The sequence below is a fragment of the Dermacentor andersoni genome, chromosome 5 (assembly GCF_023375885.2).
Source record: "Dermacentor andersoni chromosome 5, qqDerAnde1_hic_scaffold, whole genome shotgun sequence".
NCBI lineage: Eukaryota > Metazoa > Arthropoda > Arachnida > Ixodida > Ixodidae > Dermacentor > Dermacentor andersoni.
In genome coordinates, this window is record NC_092818.1 from 171,228,557 (window position 1) to 171,247,498 (window position 18,942).

Sequence of the window (18,942 nt, forward strand, 5' to 3'; positions counted from 1 at the left end):
ACTGTATTCGAGTGTAGTGCAATATTCCGCTAGAACACTTACCTCACCAAGGTAGCATTATGTTTTGGCCGGTAGCCAGGTCTCCTTCGTGGAGAAGACCCAGGCTTCGAGGTAGTCTTGCGCGGTGGACCCGTTGGTTCTTTGGGCCGTGGACGAGACGTGCTTCCGCCAGGTCTTTGCGAACCGTGGCCGTTCTGCGGTCTCGGCAAACCGAGAGACAATTCCGGAGGAAAACCGATCACTGGCCTGACATCTTCGATCTCCACCGGGATCACTATCGGTCTTCCTGTGGGTGACTGATTGTGCTTCACTGGCGGCCTGGTGTGGGTCACATCCGGCACGAGTGTTCCCTTTCCAGATAAAGTCATCACCACGTCTGATTCATTTTCACTGGCAGTATGCGTGTTTGAATGCACAACCGTCGTCGTCGAGCGAAGACTGGGTTGCAGCGTAGTAGTCGGACCTGTCGGTGGCGTGCTCTCGAGCTTCGGAGTTCCGTAGATCACTTCTGGCTCCCTCTCTGCATTTGAAGTCTTCGAGGTGGGCGATGAAGACGGTGGTTCGGCCTCTCCGTCGGAAGGCTGCGTCGCCTCAATTTCGTCAGCATCGGTCGAGCTGCTTTCTGTACTCATTTCTACTTCTACCGACGGCGCAGTGGTCGAGAATGTGGGTCGGATTGTCTGAGAAGGAGTCACGACGTTGCTCACGGTTCCAATGGAATGCATGACGGTAATATCGAAAACCGAAGGCTCAGTGGGTTCTGTGATAATTTCAGGCTCCTCGGCCGTATTGACACTGACCCTGGAACTATTGGCTCTAACAGAAGAGTCTAAGAACACAGGGAGCCATCCCGACACTGGTCCCGACGGTACTTTGCCAGATGGTTCCAGATCACCTTCCGTCATCGTAGGTCTCACGTCGTGCCTGGTGTCCCCTTCGTATCTCGTCTCCTCTACCGCGGCGTCGTCACTCGCGCTCGTCGGTGTCACCTCTTCGACCGGCGACGAAGACACAGGTGCCTCGTGGATGAGCACGATGGTAGATTTGCTGGGAGGCAAGTGCTCGGTAGCTGTTGCCATCACCTCTGGACCGTTGTCACGAACAGTCTCCCGGTGCATGGTAGGCTGTTCGGGTTCATTGTTGGCCGGAGGTGACTCGGACAAGGCGGGCGTGGCCTCGTACTGGTCGGTGTAGTGCGTCGCCGGTGGCGGCGGCCGTTGGTGGTCGTCCTGGTGGTGATGGGGCCGCTGTTGCCTGTCCGGTTCGTTGAGTCCCAGCAGCTGACTCACGTCCGACGGCGTCGGGTAGACTGTGGGCGGGTGTGGCAGAGGCACTATGTGTATGTGCTGCTGCGGGTGGTGCGGGTGGTTCGGATGGTTCACGGGCGGGAAGTGGAAGTTGGGCGGCGGCGGCCGAGGGATCGTGTCGAAGTGGCCCGGGTGCGGCGGTGGCAGGTGCGGCAGGCTTGGTCTCGGTCGCGGCGGCGCCGAGTGCGGCGGGTGCGGAGGGTGCGGCGGCGGGTGGGGCGGGTGCGGCGGTAGCTGCGGCGGCCGGGGCGGGGGCGGCGGGAAGTTGAAATTGGGGGGACCCCGGTTGTTGATCCTCGACGGCGGCTTGTGGTGATGGTGCTGCTGAGGGGAATGCGGTGGCAACGGAGGAGGCGGCAATCGCATTGACGGAGGTCGAGGGAGGTTCATGTCGCCGCCAAGGAGCTGGATGATGCCGCTGAGGATGTTGTCGATGGACGGGTTCCCGCCACTGCCGTTGCCGCCGCCCCGAGTCCGTTCGGTGGCAGCGGCAGCCGTTGACACGGGCGTCGCCTCTCGGCTCCGGCTGTGGTGGACCACGTGGGCCGGTGTGGCGCTGGATGGATGAATGCTGCGAAGTACGCGCAGAGAAGCATCTTCGGAATCGTCCTGCTGCGGCTCTGTTCCTTCTGGTTCCGCGGTAAAAGACGGTAGCGTTGTGACTTCGGCCACACGCAGCTCTATAGCCGACATTACGCTGGCAGTACTCCTAGGAACAATGGGTGCGTTATACAGCTCGTCTTGAATACTCGGTTCAGCTGAGGAGGAGATAGAGCCCACAATTTGCTCCCGTTCTCCATTGCTGGATGACGACGATAGCGTTGATGGGTGAGCCGCGCTCGCTTGATTGTTTTGACTGGTGTGCGCCGCATGTTCAGTCGTTGATTGTGGCTTATCTGCCACAGTTACTGCCACGGATGGCTCATTCGTAACAGAGTGCTGCTTGCGTTTTGAATCATGCAAAGTAAAGTCCGTTTCCTGAGATCCTTCCGTGCGCAGCACCAATGGCAGTTTAGATGTTTCGGAAACTGTGGTGACAGACGATGTATGAACACTTGAAAAAGAACTGGAAAGTTCTAATGAAGCTGCGTCATTAAGTAATAAGGAGTTCTTTGAAGCGACTGGCCTTAAACGTTCTGGCACGGTTTCACTTTCTTGACTATGTGTTGATGAAGTTGATGACTCTGCGGGAACTGCTTCTAAGTCAGCTGTCCCTGAAAAAACAACAAAATAAATAAATGTAGGAAACAAATTTATTTTCTTCGCACCATACTAAATACACAAACAGACATCGGGCATGGTTTATAGCTAACGTTTGACATTTTAATAACTCTTCTTATTTGCTAGACGTTTTCTTTATTTTACGTTATATGAGCTCATGTTAAAGAACAGCGGCCGACTTAGCAATTGCAATTTTGTTTGTTCGCAAAAATTGCTAGGCATTACCTGGAGCCCTTGCGATTGCGTCAGTCGCCCGTAGCGCTTGATCGGCGCATTTTCGAACAAACAATTTTCAGTGTGCGCACAAAAATTCCTTTGCAAATGTGGGTCCGACACATACTCCATACAGTGTATATAATCTCTGTGGTATCTTTAATAAGAAGCTGTTGCGATTCACGAAGAAACAAATTGCTCTCGACTAACCGTACCAAGCTTTGAGCAAGCCTCACCCAGTCAGGCAAATTCTTGTGCGAACACCCACCAAAAATAGCCGATGCGTATTGTTAATACGCTAATGTTCGCTTTACTGAAAGCAGCGGTTAACCACTGGCCTTATTTCAGCAACGCTTACGCCTTTCAAGTACCTACAAAAAAAGACGAAAAAAAAAAATAAACACGAATGTTCTTTTATATCTGAGCCTCACGCGCTGCTTGCAGGCTGTGCATTACGTTTCCTTAACGTTTGTAACAGATTTTCCTCTCAACGGGCACAAACACGTATGGACGTATGCTTGCTGGCTCGGTGCACAGGAAACCCTCTACAGAAAAACCTACTAATAAAACTCGAATATAAAAGAAAAGTAGGGTATCGAAGAAACAGAAAGTCCATGTTTTTCCTCAGCGCTTGCACACAAACGTCGTCAGTACCTTATGACAAAGCGTATATCAAAGTGGGAGAGAAAAAAAGTGGGAGTCAAGGCGTGACAGCCGACGGTGCAGCGTATACGCGAATGCAGTGATATACGTATAGTGAAAAAGCAAAGCCCCATCGTCAACAGCAAGAATCGGCCGCCCGGCTGGATTTCGCCGAAAGCAGACATCGCGTGCGAGTTTACGCAAAGGCCGTGCTTGTCGCAAGCGAGGCGGACGACCGCTGTTTCTTAAACGCGTGTACCCGTTTGGCCTGCTTTCTTCGGGCATGTGCGAGGGAATGGACACCGGTGGTGGAAGCAAGACCGCGAGTGACGTTGCCGCTGATATTCTCCAGCGTGTGCGTGCATCGACATATATGTATGCACATTTGTGTTCGCACGACGCAAACGCACGCACTCGGAGAGAGAGAGAGAGAGAGAGAGATGGGGAGGGAGAGAGAGGTGCCCGCGCACATAACGAACGACCGAGCTCGACGGCCTACATGGGCGCCATAGAACGTCGCAGATCGTGCCGCGTGCACTGCTTACAAGCTTTGCGGCAACAACGCCTGCGGCCAGTGTTTCTCTCTTGCACCTTTTTTCGGCTGGCCTAGATGTACGATATATGTAATCGCCGCGGTCGTTTTGGTTGTTTTCTTCGCTCTCAATTTCCATTAGAAGTGCGCCGGACAGAAGAGATGCAAGTGGCACATTGCGGGGCCCTACGAGTGAAAACGTTATAGCACGCGAGACAGAAAGTTAACGTTAGGTGCGCAAAGACGTACAAGGTAAAACGCAGTGCATCATTCTGGGCGCAAATAGCTCAGTAGACGTCAGTGAGTGAGTTTTGAACGCATAGTCGCCTAGCGTCAGTTAGTTGCGCGCAAACCACTTGAGACATGTTCGCTGTGTGCACATTCTGCTGCACTCCTCAGGGGCGTCCAGTGTGAAAATGAACATCAGGGCCCGTATTCGCAAAAAGCTCTTACGCTATCATTGTTCGTAAGAGAATATTCCAGCCATTGTTATGCTGGTCATACAATAGTAGGACCAGCGAAGGTGGCCGGCCAATGGCAAATAGCACTTATGAATGGGAAGATTTGTGAATTCAGCCCCAGGTAAGCAAGCGTAGAAGTAATGATTCCGGCAGTAGTGCAAGTTGGAGTATCGCTGTAGCTGTTACTTGCCAAGAAAGTTGAATGTTCTACCCTACGCCAATTTTCAGCGCAAGAACAAGGAAAAGTTGGCAGTCTTCAATTGACCGCTCGAATAATGCCCCCGTGTCACTGAACGAATACTTTTAGTTTTATATTGATTATTCACTAGTAGATTGGTCTCTATAAACGAAGAGCAAGCTATGTTGCTATCCCCTGAGGAGGGGCAACCAACCGCATAAAATATCATAGTGGCGTTTGCAAAAAAGCAGGAGGCGTGAGCGCACATTTCCTTCGAAGTTTCATTCGCACTTGAAATTTTACGCTCTATGCACTAGTTTTCTGATGGTAAGAAAAGTCAAACGTGGGTCTGGTAAAAGGTACTTCATCCCGCTTTTGCTTCGTCTGTAACGGAGATCACCATTCATGCCTTTCTTTTTTTGTGCGTGTAGTCGCCAGAAAAAAAAAAAAAAATGAGCTCGACTTGTTCCCAGCCGGCGATGCACCTGTATGCGCGCTTTGACATCTATTACGAAGTTGCTTGTTCCGGCGAGCATGTACACCGAACGAATGCTGAAGACCTATGCGACACAAGGCAACCACGTCACAACACAAGCAGCGCCAGCAGGAGGAACTGTACGTTGTTACGGTCGCGCTAGCCGTGTTTTTGCTTGAGCCCAAAATGTCTGCCGACGGCGGGAAGGTCAGGAACCACGGCTTCGGAACGTCGCCGAATCCGGCCGCGCGAACCTTACGCTCCTCTGATGCATGCGCGAGCGGTGGCTTACCGTGACTGCGGAACGTATAAACACAGCCTCTCGACGCGAAGGGAGAAGCGAGAGCAGGCGCACCGCACTGACCCACATCCGCGACCCATCATTTGCGCTGAAAGGCGGCCCGCCGGCTTCATTGTTGCTGCCGCGGCGCCTCGTTTTCCTCGGCGGCGTCGGCGATGCTGACCTTCGCAGCGACCGCGAAACGGTGCTGTGCGAGGCGCTCGACGACGTCATGCGCGCACCGCTGACGGCCGTGCGGCATGTTGGAAGAAGCGAGGATGCGCTCGCCGTCCGGCCTTTGCCAAAACACGGCGTCTGGGAGCGACGCACGTCGTGTGCACGGTGCCCGCGACTCGCGTATACATGGCGTTCGTTCCTCCTCTCCATTCCGCCTCTCGTATTGCTCGCCGTGTAAAATCTGCAATGCGATGTGGTCTTGGTGGCCCTGGTTCTAACATTTATGGCTGACGTTTATCCTCAAAAAGTTGCTGACTGTTCGACTATATATATTTGAGTTTCCACCCAATGACCACTGCCGCCTAGACAACGCAGGGCGCTTGGTTGGTTGGTTGGTTGGTTGGTCGGCTTTTCGCTTGGTTGGTCGGCTATCTTTTCGGGTTGGCTGACGAGACCCGTAGCTTTCGCTGCATTGCAGACAGTTGATGAAACGGGGTACAAGACAGGCTGAAACTATGGACAAGCAAATTTGTACGGGAAAAAAAAAAAAACACGGAGGCCTTCTTTAGCTCCTGGTAAATATACCATATTTTGAACACAGGATAAAACTTCGCGGTTGCGAGCGAAAATATAACTTTGACTGCCATTTGTACTTCGTCATTCCTGAAAGATCTGTCACTCGATCTTCCCTTGCCAAAGGCAAACTTGTGACCCAAATACTTATGTCGACCGAAGAATATACGCCCTGACTGACGGCAAAATTGCAACGACGAAAAATGTGTTGTTAGAGCGGCTTTCATGTCTTGGTCTCCTTTTTTTCCGCTGCAGTTCTTCGCTCCCCTTTGCAAAATAAAACGTATCATCCTCTATGACTGAATGCGCGCAACACCCTATATCCGCAAGGCAACAACATGCATAATTATTGGACGGTAGCCACAGTATAAGTGAGGTTATCTGCAGAGAGTGAAGTTTTAACAGATGTTGAATCGTCAAACGATCGTAACTTTATTATTTCATGTTCACTACAGTATGAATGCCACTTATGCCTCCACCAGCAAGTCTCATTACCCCTGTCTTTCACCATGACAATGCGCCCGTACCTGCAAGTTTCCTAATCTCGACCCACCGTGGTCGACTGAGCTTCCCTTGCCTTGACATAATTTCTTTTACTCTATATTAGTGGACAATCAGTTGTATGTTCGACGCATTACGCGGCATGCGACAAGATCCCGTCTTCCTCTTAGCATCCACTAAAACATCAGCTATACCCGCCTGCTCTCTCACCTGTATTTAAAATTTCAACAATGAAATTATGGAGGTTTGAGTGCCGAAACTCCGATCTTATGATGAGTCATGCCGTACAGGTGGACTCCGAATTAATTTTGACCATGGGACGTTCTTTGCTGTGCACCTAAAATCTAAGTACATGAGTGTTTTGGCATTTCGCCCCCATCGAAATTCAACCGCTGGAGCCGGACCATGAGGGATCGCAACGTCAATTGCAGTTGACGGTTGGAAAAGTTCAGAATTTGTAAACTCGCGAATCTGCGTCATCGATGTTTCTTCTCTGAGGAGTCTGTTATTGACAGATCGTCGATGATTCTGACATAAAAGAATAGAAGTGTTGTACGAACAATAAAAATTATGCTGCTCGTATTCTTAAATGACCCATTATCTTCGTATAAGCACGGTCTTTCTTTTTTTTATTGAAATGAAAATAACAGAAAGAGACGTAATCACCTTATAATGATGACGGCTACTCCTTTTCGCATAGCGGAAACAACATTATAAACATATATGCTAGAAAATGAAAGGAAACCACGTCATAGGGTCAGAAATCCACAGCACACAGTCCTATACACCCATGAATATATCGATATAAAAGTAAAATGCAAGTTGCAGCATAATGAGCTTGTAAACAAAGTCACGAACACACACAAGCGGCCGTGATGTAGACTGCGATGAGCAGATAAACAGATCAGAAATTACACAGAGTTAAAATAATGCAAGCACAGGATAAAAAAAAGTATAACACGTAATATACAAGCGCCAATAATTACAAATAGTAGAAGCAAGTTATAGTATCATCCTGTGACTATTCAGTCTGGTACTTGTTAAGGATGTCTGTCTCTTCGTAAAAATGTTCTTGATTTTTTTATATGCAAAAGCGGTCCGACAATTAGAACGAATGAAGAAGAGGAAAATAGGAAAACAAGTATGGGGACTTTCAGATGCAGTGATGCGGTATTTGAAAGACGACATAAACATGCGTATTCAAATAGTCAAATCATAATGAAGGGCAGTACCAGTAGCGTTTATTACGGGCCTGCTTTGTGCGAATGTTTTTTTTTTTGTTGTTGTCGTTGACCAGCTGTATATCTGCTGTTAGTTCATTCGTCGATCGAACACTAACTTCTCTGAGACCGTTGATTAACTCGCCGATTAAGACAGGGATCGAGAGACTGGGATCAAAAACCATCCGCATGCGCCAAAATATTCACACGACAGTATTCTTCCATTCATCACATACTTTCTTACGGTTACGGCACTTCACCGCCAGTGACTCAGCGACTCAGTTACTTTCTACTGGGCTGCTCTTGGTCGTAAGCTGAATATCGTTCGCCTGCTTAAGCCGTTTCTATTCTAGTAACAGAGCACAGCGCTAAATGGGGGGGGACCTGTTTGTGTAGGGAGGGCGGGGGACGAGGAGATTAGATTAGATTAGATTAGATTAGACAGACAGACAGACAGACAGACAGACAGACACACAGACAGACAGACAGACAGACAGACAGACAGACAGACAGACAGACAGACGGACGGACGGACGGACGGACGGACGGACGGACGGACGGACGGACTTTAAATGTAAAATGACTGTAAAAAGACGGGTATGTCCCCGTCTGAAGCATGCGAAGAGAGATTGCCTGTGGGCGAGAAAACTTTCGAGACGAAATATATATGTATATATATAGCAACACCAGAAAGTTACTGCTCGGCATACGCAACTACCCCTCGCATCTTCTTCGTCTCCTGAGACCCACAAACAAGAAGCATATCGAGTAAGCATCGTCTCTGCTCCGCTGTCCCTCGCGAAAAACCGCGCCACTTATGACACTGCCGGGACGTGCAGATTCGCATAACAAAGCGGAGCGTCGACACAATGCAGCCTGCGACCGCCGCGCTTGACGAGGAAAGTGCAATTGTTTTTATTTTCTTTATTCTCCCCCATCTTCTGCCCAGTATGTCACTTCCCGCTTCCGCGATGTTTTGTCGCCAATAGTGCGGACGCTGTGCTGCGGGAATGAGAAAGGCGCTTCGCTTTTCCGCGGCCCCTTTCTTCGTTCTCTCAAGAAGGGCACGCGATAGAATCTGATGAATCGCCGATTGTCTTCGGTCGACTGAGGAGAAGAACACCAGGGATTCTTTTGTCCGCGTGCGCACCGCTGTTACTCGAGAGCGGTCGCCGAGAATGCGCGGACAGTCTCAAAGGAGAGCCCCGGCCGAACGTTCGGCCCGGTCCGAGAAGCGATACAAAGAGAGCAGGTCCGCCGGCAGAGTCGCCCTCCTCTTTTCGGGCCGGCTGCGCGTAGGTGCCCTATGCCGGCTCGGGTAACCGACAGGGCCTCCGTGCGCACTCGCCAGAAGGGCGTGTCAATCTCCCTATAGGTGCAACACTGCAGCGGTTGGCATGACGTTCTAATTGTGGCGTTAAGCTCTGCCAAACCACACTGGCTTCTTGCGCAGTCATTGAAAGGGGCATGCCAGCTCTCTTGGTTCCGAGAATGTCGAGGTTAACTTCGGCGCTCTGGCTGGTTATACTGTTCGAGAACGCGGCCAGCTCGGTTCAGCGGAGAGTTCCGCTTCCGCTTATCAAAAAAATAAAAAAAAATAAAGGCTAGCTGTCTCACTGGCGAGAGGGCTGTAGTTAAGCGTTAAATCTCGGTTGGTGCGTCGATGAAAGGGCGTGCGGAAGGCATGATCTAACCTACGTCGATGGGAAATAATGCACGAACGCTGAAAGCCCTCTTCGGTCTTGATGGAGGCCCTCCTGCTACCATGTGAGCATTCGTTGTCACTGCATGTTGTGTTTGCGTGCATGATTCTCGCACATCTATTGGCGCAAAATTTCCAGTACTACGACGCTTCCCTAGTCAATAGCAAACAGCCTTTACCGTCAAAAAACATGGTGAATTCGACCCCTGGAAATGTAGTAAAACAAGATGCTGACTGATTTGGCAGGCTACATAAATGCGTAAGTGGATCTACGAGCCGGTTTTCTTAGTCGTCGCTGTGCGTGCCACCCTGCCCTGGGAGAGCCGTAACAAATCGAAAGCCGTGACAGTTGAGAGCCGTGCACAAACAAGCGACGCTGACTATACGAAACGGCTTTCGTGGCCTTAGTTCGTTAGAACTGGGTAGCTATAGGCGTAGCTTGATTACGCCTGGAACAAATCAGCAAGTGTTTAGTGGCGGCTACCTATATACACTCCGAACTTCTTTACTCTGTGTGATTTGTTCAGTGTTCTGCCCACTTGTTCCTGCCTTCCGCTTTTCTTTATTCTTAAATACCTTTCATTGTTATTTTTAGCAAATCAATATCTCCTTTAACGTCCGGCGATTAGTTCGTAGAACACCAGCTGGAAAGGCAATCGGTCCCGTGCGAAGGCAAGGGCAAACTAAAGACACCGTTGGTCAACTTCTCTTGCCTGTACAGGACAATGGCCAACTCATTTCAGCGCCCTCTGCATATACAAAGCCACGTCAGTACATAGCATGACTTCATAACAAACGCGAACTCATTGATGACGTTCTCGCCGGCTCGAAAACTGGGGCAGCGCAACGCTAAGCGACATCGCCTCAATGATGGTGCCATTGTGTTTCTGTACGCGTAGCTTTCACTTAGCTCACGCGCACGCACGAACGCACATGCGAGCGCTCGCACTCACGTAATACCCGTGCTCGATTTGCTTCGCTCGCGGTAATAGCACATTGTTTCGGACAGACCGCGCCCGTCTTTTTTAACGGTTTGTCCCCTGCTTCCCGGGTCTTTTAGTTTTTTTTATTTTATATCATCTAACCGCAGCTTTATGAAAGGTAAACTGTTGCCGGCTGAATAGTGATACAATTTGCTATGATGATATCCAGCAAGTGTTGAACGCAAAACGAAGGATACGTAAGCTATAATTTGAATAAACAAAAGCCTGAGAGTGCCTGCTTTTCCTTCATTCTAGAGCTCAGATGTCGGCTTGCTAAATCTCAGTTCCAAGAGGGATACAGAGAACGTTTATATGGTGGGCGGAGTAGGGAGGTCAGCCCGAGGAAGATTGCTCAATCTTAATGTGCATTCCCATGGTAGAACACTAGGCTACCATCTTACAGAATATCAGAACGTGGCTATTGCAGCGTGACAGGATAGAGACTAAATGGAGAGGACACCATGATGGTACTACGCTGCGCCTCCGCCTTCGCTCATTGCACTTCGAATCAGTTTTCCTACTGTGAACGATGATCTCGCTGAAACATCCGTTGGAAATTAGAGTATCGTTTTTCCGTGAATAGCGTTTCTTTTTTTTTTTTTTTTGTCCTTAACAATTTGTGCGCCGAGGCTGATCCAGGCCTCTGTCCTAAGATTCACAAGGTCTGCAACCGACCCCAGATTCAAGCTTACCCGATATTCATAATACGTGCTGCCGAGCTATAGGTGACCCAAGGTTCACAAACCACTTACGCGCATAACAATGAAGACTGTGCTTCGTAGAAACTGCCAACTATAGCAACCTCATATTTCTGTCACGGCACCGCGCCGACCCCATTTCATGCTGCTTGGTGCCATCGTATTAATCTGGACTGAACGGCGATCCATGTGACTGTTACAAGGGTCGGTATAATGTAAAGGTTCCTTTCGCTCGATTCTTTTATCTTCTTATCATCCACCGCTCACGACCGATAGATAGCGGTGATAACGTAGGCGGAGTAAGGGACTTTAAGGCGGAGTGGCACTCACACCATGTGGCGAAACTCTGAAAGGAAAAGAATCGGAATGGAATTGTCACATTACCTCGATAAGGTTTTCACGACGTTCATTCTGGGCGCAGCCTATGTCAACGAACACTATACGAATCCGGCCCCCGAGCCACTTCACCAGTTACAAAATTAGAAACAGTGACGTCACCGTGCCCCGCGGCCGGCGTCTTGGCGTAATAAGTTGTCGGGGGAGCGAGTCACTTGCGGCCGAAACCAGTTCGTGGCAATAACGCGCGGTTACGTGCGCTGCGATAGGAATACACGCGTGTAGTTTTCACGCAATTACAAGGCCCCGGTATTGGCCCTCCAGCTGGCGTGTCAATATGGAGCGCGCACTACGGCGCGCGAGAAGCGAAACGGTCTGGGTGCGTCTCGGGATAACAAGATGAAACGAAGCAAAGACGAGAAAAGGCGTGTCCGACGGGTAGCTTCCTGGCTACGTAGCGCACACGTATGGACACGCACGCGAGCCACGTTTCGGCTGCTGCGGTGCGTGGCGCCGGCGGACATATAACTTATGCATGCACGGCCAGATCCAGCGACCGGAGAGAGCCGGTTTCCTCGCAGCCACCGCACCGGTTCCTCGCAGACGCCACACACGAAAGTACAACGGGAATGGGAGGAAGACACCGCACACTGCAGTCGTCCCCTATATTTAGCGGCGCACATCTTCGCGGAAGGCTTCGTCTTGCAAAGGCGCACGTTCTTGCGTGTCTCCTCGCGGCTATAGTTTCTCCAGGCGCCGTCTCTGCCTCTGGCGAAGTGGTTAAGGAGACCGAAAGAAACCAACGCCACCTAGCCCGAGGAGCGTTCGCGAAACTCGTCACTTTTGTGGTGTCACCCGAGTTTACTTTTTTTTTTGGTGCTCGTTTCTCCTAACGATTAAGTTGCGCAAGAGCTTCAGGTCGTTCGTCAGCTCCAGCGCTACACCGAGGCCGTAATATAATTTGGCGTATGGCGACGCTGTTGCGAGGACCGAGCCAGACATCCATGGGCTCGAGCAGAGTGTGGGAGCTAGCGATATATCGCAGCAGATATTTCGTTGCGCGTGCATGATATATAGTGCGCTATGCGGTATAGTGGTGAGATGTGCATGATCTGATTATAGATTTGTGGTTATCCTCGTTCTTGCAATGAAGCTCGTATTGCAACTGTATGCTGTGGAGAACATCGACCCACATCAGAACGTGTGCTCCAAACATCCTGAAATAAATGTGGACGATCGTTTATTGAGAGAATCATTGAAGCTACAGACGCCATAAAATTTAGATAGTATGTGGGGCATTAGAAGGTAATATCTGAACGATGTTACACATTTGTGGGGTAATTGAACGGGCGTTCTAGAAATGATAAAACTTCTGTTGACTACGCCTTGGCGCACTATGGGGTATGCAATAGCATGTCTTTTCCGAACTGTCAAGCAATTCAAGGTAAAACGAAGTGTGAATTAGGAGGAACACATTTTATGTATTTTGTCGTTGTGTTTTTACGAGCCGTACGAAATAATCCATATTTAGCCAATCTGAATTTAGCCAATGATGCTTGTTGGTGCAATAAAACGTTTGCCATTCGAGAATGATCGTGCTTGTCAAGATGCAAGTTCATGCGTGCGCTGGAGAAGTTTCAAGGTTGCTTGTCTATTGGAGGCGGGTTAAAATTTACAGGTCTTAAAAACATCCCTAAAATTATTAGTGAACTAAATTTGAAACTAATGCGAACAGACAGCTTAACATTGCTGCTTGAAACTCTGCGCATTATACGGGACGACCTCTACTCATAGATAAAATCGTTAAAAGTATATTTCTATACAGACAAGTATTTATTTCAGAACACTATTTGTAACTGGCCACACATTCGATCTTTTGATTCGACAATGTTGAGCAAAAAAAAAAAAAAAAGAGTAGGAAACGAAGCGTATCTTAGCGCGGTATGCATATGCACTATCGGGACGAATATATTAGTGACATTTTTTTTGCGACTGCTACGGAGGTGGTCAGACAGTGGAAAGGTCGAGGGTGCAATTTCCGGCCGCAGCGATGGCATTTATATGTGTGGCCGAACACAAACACAGACACAAAAAGAAAAGGAAAAAAGCGCTCACGTATTAAGGTTCATTATTCAACGAAAAATGTTTTTAAAAGAACCTTCCAAAACCTTGGTCCTAATGTGACTCTTCCGGTAAATTCCTTTGAGGCTACCGTACTGGGTTATAGCCACAGGAACGTTTGTGAAGCCCTCTGCAACTTTTTGCGCGAGACAAAAGGAATCGCATGCTAAAGTCGTTCTTCCACTTCATGTGATCACGTAATGTTTACTGTAATACTTAGATATTTATCATTCATATCTGTAATAGTAGACATTTGAATTCATATTCACAGAACACTTATTTCGTTTTATTTCCCTAATAGTAATAAATAATAATAAATACAAATTAATAATAAGTTTTCTCACCGCCCGATCCATGGCCGATCCACCAGAGTGCGTAGCGCCATTTCGCTAATGCACAAGAACAAGATTTAAAAGCCCTTTAATTCGGAGCCCAACGCTAAGCGCCGTCCTTACCGGCAACACGGTGGTTCAGCATGTGAAAAAGAATTCTAAATCAAACCAAACCAAAACAAAACAGACCTCACGAACCGCTAAGCAGGTGTGTAGGTCAATAGATACAGGTATGAAGAATATTTGCATGTTTCTCGGTTGTTTCCGTCTTCGTCACGCTTCAGAGGTGCATGGATGGGCACGCACTGATGGTGCGGTTGGCCTGGGCCGACTGACCGAGTTAGGAAAAAGAAGGGAAGAAAAAGCAAGACATTAGACAGCTTGGTGTGGTTTTGGCAAGCATTCTGGCTACCCGTTATGCAGAAAAGGAAGCACTCGGATTATTTAACCTGCAAGAATTGTGTATAACCGGCCGGGATTATATGGACGATTGCACAACTTACGCGCATGTGAGTGTAGCAATTCGTACCTATAGAAAGACATTCGGACAAAGTATGATACTTTGTGCAGTTTTTTTTTCTTTCTATAGTCTGGTCTGTTGATTATAACGGACGATATTTGCTTTTAGTGCTGTGTGCTTTGTTATGGTTGTAAACTTCTGTGCTATTACTGACACGATGTCAGACAAAACGTGCTCACTAAAGGCGATAAAAAATTGGCAGTGGCTTAGCTCGGCTATGCCAGGATATACATAGCGAACGCTAAGGCATAGCATGCATGGTTAGCCTTGGTTAATCTTGATTGCAAGTCCAGGTTAGTCTGGTTGTCTAGCTATGTTGCGGCGTTTAGCCAGTCGTTCGGCGCTCTGTTTCCTGGGCGATTCGTTTCCTTTTCATCTCGTTCCGATGTCGATTCCAGGCCTCTTCCTGTTTATCAGAATTGTCGCCGTCCACACTGCCGCCTCAACTGTGGCTGCGGCGCACGCGAGCTCTCCTTTTCAATCCTCCGACTTATCAGGCATGCGACGCAGCTGGCGAAGCGAGCGGAGGCGAGCGCAACGACGAGGAACGCGGTGTGATGTCATACCAAACGGCGGCGGTGGAACAACTGTGGTTCGGTTCTACTAGTGGCGCATGCGCAGTAGTGACTAGGGAGAGAGAGAAAGGAATATCCGCGGCGAGGCGCGTGCTGTGACGTCATGTGCCTCCTTGGAGCACCGCCCCGGCGAAATCGCAAGTTCGCGGCCAGTAAAGCTGTCGCTTTAAAAAAGTTAGGGCTGTTGTATGTGATAGCTGTGTCGTAACTCTATGAAGCGGCTAGGACTTGTCCGTACTCTGATTAGCCTACAAAGAAACACACACACACACACACACACACACACACACACACACACACACACACACACACACACACACACACACACACACACACACACACGCGCGCGCGCGCACGCACGCACGCACGCACGCACGCACGCATACAGCAACGAGGTAGATAGATGCCAAAAACAGGTGTGAGGATACGAAACATTCCTTATGACGATGAAAAACAGCGGACCCGATACATACGCTGTGAATGCATCAGCGAGACAGAATCCTTATGTGTCATTTCCACGGCGCCCGGACTCACCCAAGTAACCGCACAAATACACAAAGCGGCACGAAAGGGACTCTCGAAAGGAACTAGCGTTCTGCCGTGCCGTAGTGCTGGAGTGAGCTTGTTCTTTTGGTCCTCCTTCTCCCCAGTTTTTAATACGAAAGCATTACATGTCCCATGAGGCAGAAAAGCCGACGTTGTTGGCAACGTGTGGTAACAAGAATATGACGTTATCAGCGTCTTGTGTGATGTCAGCAGTAATACAGAAGATAGTAAATTATATAGCAACGTTACTCAGTTGTAATTATGGGTAACTAATGCAAATTAAAGTGAATGAATGTTAATTGGGTGAAGCAAAGGGAATTGAAGTTAGGACAAGTTAAAGTAAGGTGACCTATGGTGTGTATGAAGGTGAATTAAAGTGAGTGAAGGTGAAATAATGTGGATCAAAGTGCACTGAGGTGGATTAAGGTTGGTACAAATTATAGCAAGGTGGGTTAAGGTGCTTTATAAGGTTGGTATAAACTAAAACTAGGTGGATTAAGATGGATTATGATGGAGTAAAGTGGTGTGGATTAAGGTTGGTACAAATTAGAGCAAAATGGATTAAGGTAGACTTGTGAAGAACATGTGTGTATGACGTCACGTATCATGGACGCAACTAATTAATTAGAGAAGTCATGTTTCGCATTAAAATCAGGTAAGCATTCTTAAGTGACTGTCATTTTCTTGGTTCTTACTGTTTGTCCCCCGTGTATATATATTCGTGCCGTTTTAAAAATAAAGTTGTTAGAAGTTAGTGTTTGTCCAGGGCGTCCGTCCATCCGGCTCTGTTAATCCTACCTTCGCGCTTCAACTGTATACTTGTAGAACACGAACTAGTCCGCTCTCTTCCCTTGCTTAGTGACGGCTCATATGCACACTTAATGAGGAAAATGTCGATAAGCGTTCATGACGCCATTCACGCGCTTAATAGAGCACTGAATTCTAATTTTGCCCAGCCAGTTCATGTTAAGAACGCTGCAAGAACAATGGCAGTCGTCACGCAAGAACTATATAACAGAGAAGTCAGTCCCAGTCCCCTGCGTTCGTGTTCGGCTGCCCGGATGCATTCATTCACTGGATGGGAGCTATATATATATATATATATATATATATATATATATATATATATATGCGCTTGGGAGCGACCACTAGACTGTTGCGTCCGTAGCAGATCGACCATCATTACGGGCTAAGCGGAAGCGCGAGTGCCAACCTCACGCTTGCTGAGGCCATAAACGCGTGCGCCACGCTCCATTGCCTGTGGCTTCCTTTATAGCGTGCACGTGTAATGCAAAGAAAGCTTTTGTTCGATTGACCGCCAACTTGAGAAGCTGGCGACCCAAAGTGATTTTAGCTGTGTTGCACTTCACAGGTCCAGAAGGTAGCTATCAGCGCACATACTTTGCTGGCACCTGTGTCATCTTTCACACCATTGAGACTGTTTTTACCCTTTTGATCTGACACACTAGGAGAGTGCGGTAAAATCAGTTCAGAGAGGTCTCCTGTAGTGTCATGTTCTGTACGTAGGTCAGTGCCAGCTTATGCCTTACGGTATGCGCACATTTGTGTCCGGGGAAATTTGCACAAACACAGTCAGTGAAGATCGGTGGCCGAATTCGTGAAGATTTTTGTTTGCAAGGGCTGCTTGCTATCGGCAGCCTGCTTTCGCTAATACTCGTCCGGTCGTCCGTGGCTAATGTGTCCTACATCACTACTGGCCGGTGTCTGCGCTCTTCCGCACAATTCTAGCACAATGATGTTTGGGAATACGGGCTAGGATCTTGGGCATGTATTCACAAAATGTTCTTACTCTAGAATTGTTCGTGAGAGCAAATTCCAGCCAATCCTGAAGCTCAACATATTAGCGAAGACCCTGGCCAATGGCAAAAAGCGTTCACGAACAAAAAGCTTTGTGAATTGGGCTTACGAATTCTTTGAAGTCGTGGTCCAAGCACAGATCAGTTAAGCCATTTTACTGCATAGCTTAAACAGAAAACTCATTCTCAATAACAGGCGTGTGGCGTCAGCAGTATGCCTAAAGCACGCAAGTCGTAATCATAAGAGAAAGCTGTGATTTGGCCCGCGATGATGTTATATCTTTGTTGGTGGTACTAATTTGTGCTCCAGAAATGTTACCTTTGGGGTCCTGTCATCGCCTTTCTTTAATATCCCTCCGATCACATCTCTGAGACTCCATGATGTCGCAGCAAAATACTTAGTGTCAAACAAGAACATTCGGCTAGGTGCAGGCCTCACGCTCTGAGTGCATGTGATACCTCTATCAGTATATATAAAGCTGTCAATATCGTTGATTATATATGAGCAGGATAACGCTGCAGTGAATGCCGGTTACTGGTATTTTTGCTTTTTCTCAATGCGTATAAGAATTTTTTTTAGATTCCGAGACGTACATAGAAACTTGGTGTACAACGTGGAATTCTAATTGAATTTTTTCTAAACAATGATATAATATGTATGTGAAGTATTCCGTTTGTTCTGTCGTTTTCGGACGATCTGTGTCGCTTAGTTGCGCCTGCAATTAAGAGTACTATCCGCTTGTTGGCCCAAATTTACCTACCGGGCATCTCAGACTTAAATAAATATCGACGCGAACGGACATGAATCGATTCTTTCTCGAAATGATCGCCACGCACGCATACCGTAGAAGATCTCGCGTGACGAACCACTGAAAACTATTCACTGCAAGAACAAGTAACGAGAGAGCGCAGCAAAAACGAGCACACCAGCAGGGCGTACGCATCGCCGCGGTGTCTCGCCCAATGCGCTGGTACAACACAGTGGCAGCGGAAGACGCCCATCGGGTTCTCGGGGAGAAGAGGTGGGGAGGTCGGTCGCGAGACCCAGTGAACCGCGTTCCCGCTCGCGCGCCCTTCGGAATGCGGCGGCGTCTTCGCTTCCGCATCCGTCTCTGGGCGCGTGCAGTGGTCCTCGCGTTCCCCTCTCGAAGCCCTGGCGTGTATCGGCCACTCAATCGGACGGCTTCCCGGCGCGTACTCGGAGATCGCATCCTTGCGCGCCGCTCTGGTGACCAAGTGGCGCTGACGCCGCCTGCAGGCGAGCGCCAGATATCCGTGTTTACATCATTGCGTGCGTGGCGCTCTGGGACTAATGTCAGTTTCTCTCCTTGCAGCTTTTTCTTTCGTCCATTTATAAGCTTGCTTGATCGATTGATTGTTTGAAGGTATGAGAAAAGAAAAAAAGAACTTGAGCACAGCAATGGTTTGAGAGCGTGACTGCGCTTTTTCGGCTGCGAAGTTACCGGAAGGTGCGAACTTGTCCGCTGTTTGTGTGGCGACCGTATATCACAGATGACGCCACTGAAAAAGTA

The 18,942-nt window shown here is 48.6% G+C and overlaps 1 protein-coding gene across 1 annotated transcript in view; it reads right to left on the reverse strand.

Annotated features, from left to right (window-relative positions):
* The window catches only part of LOC126531616 (uncharacterized), a 59,857-nt gene that overhangs the window by 12,828 nt on the left and 28,087 nt on the right, over window positions 1–18,942 (reverse strand). Inside the window, exon 2 of the mRNA XM_050179225.3 lies at window positions 43–2,521. Coding sequence (XP_050035182.1) covers window positions 43–2,521 — 2,479 coding nt within the window. The remainder of the gene's footprint in view (window positions 1–42; window positions 2,522–18,942) is intronic.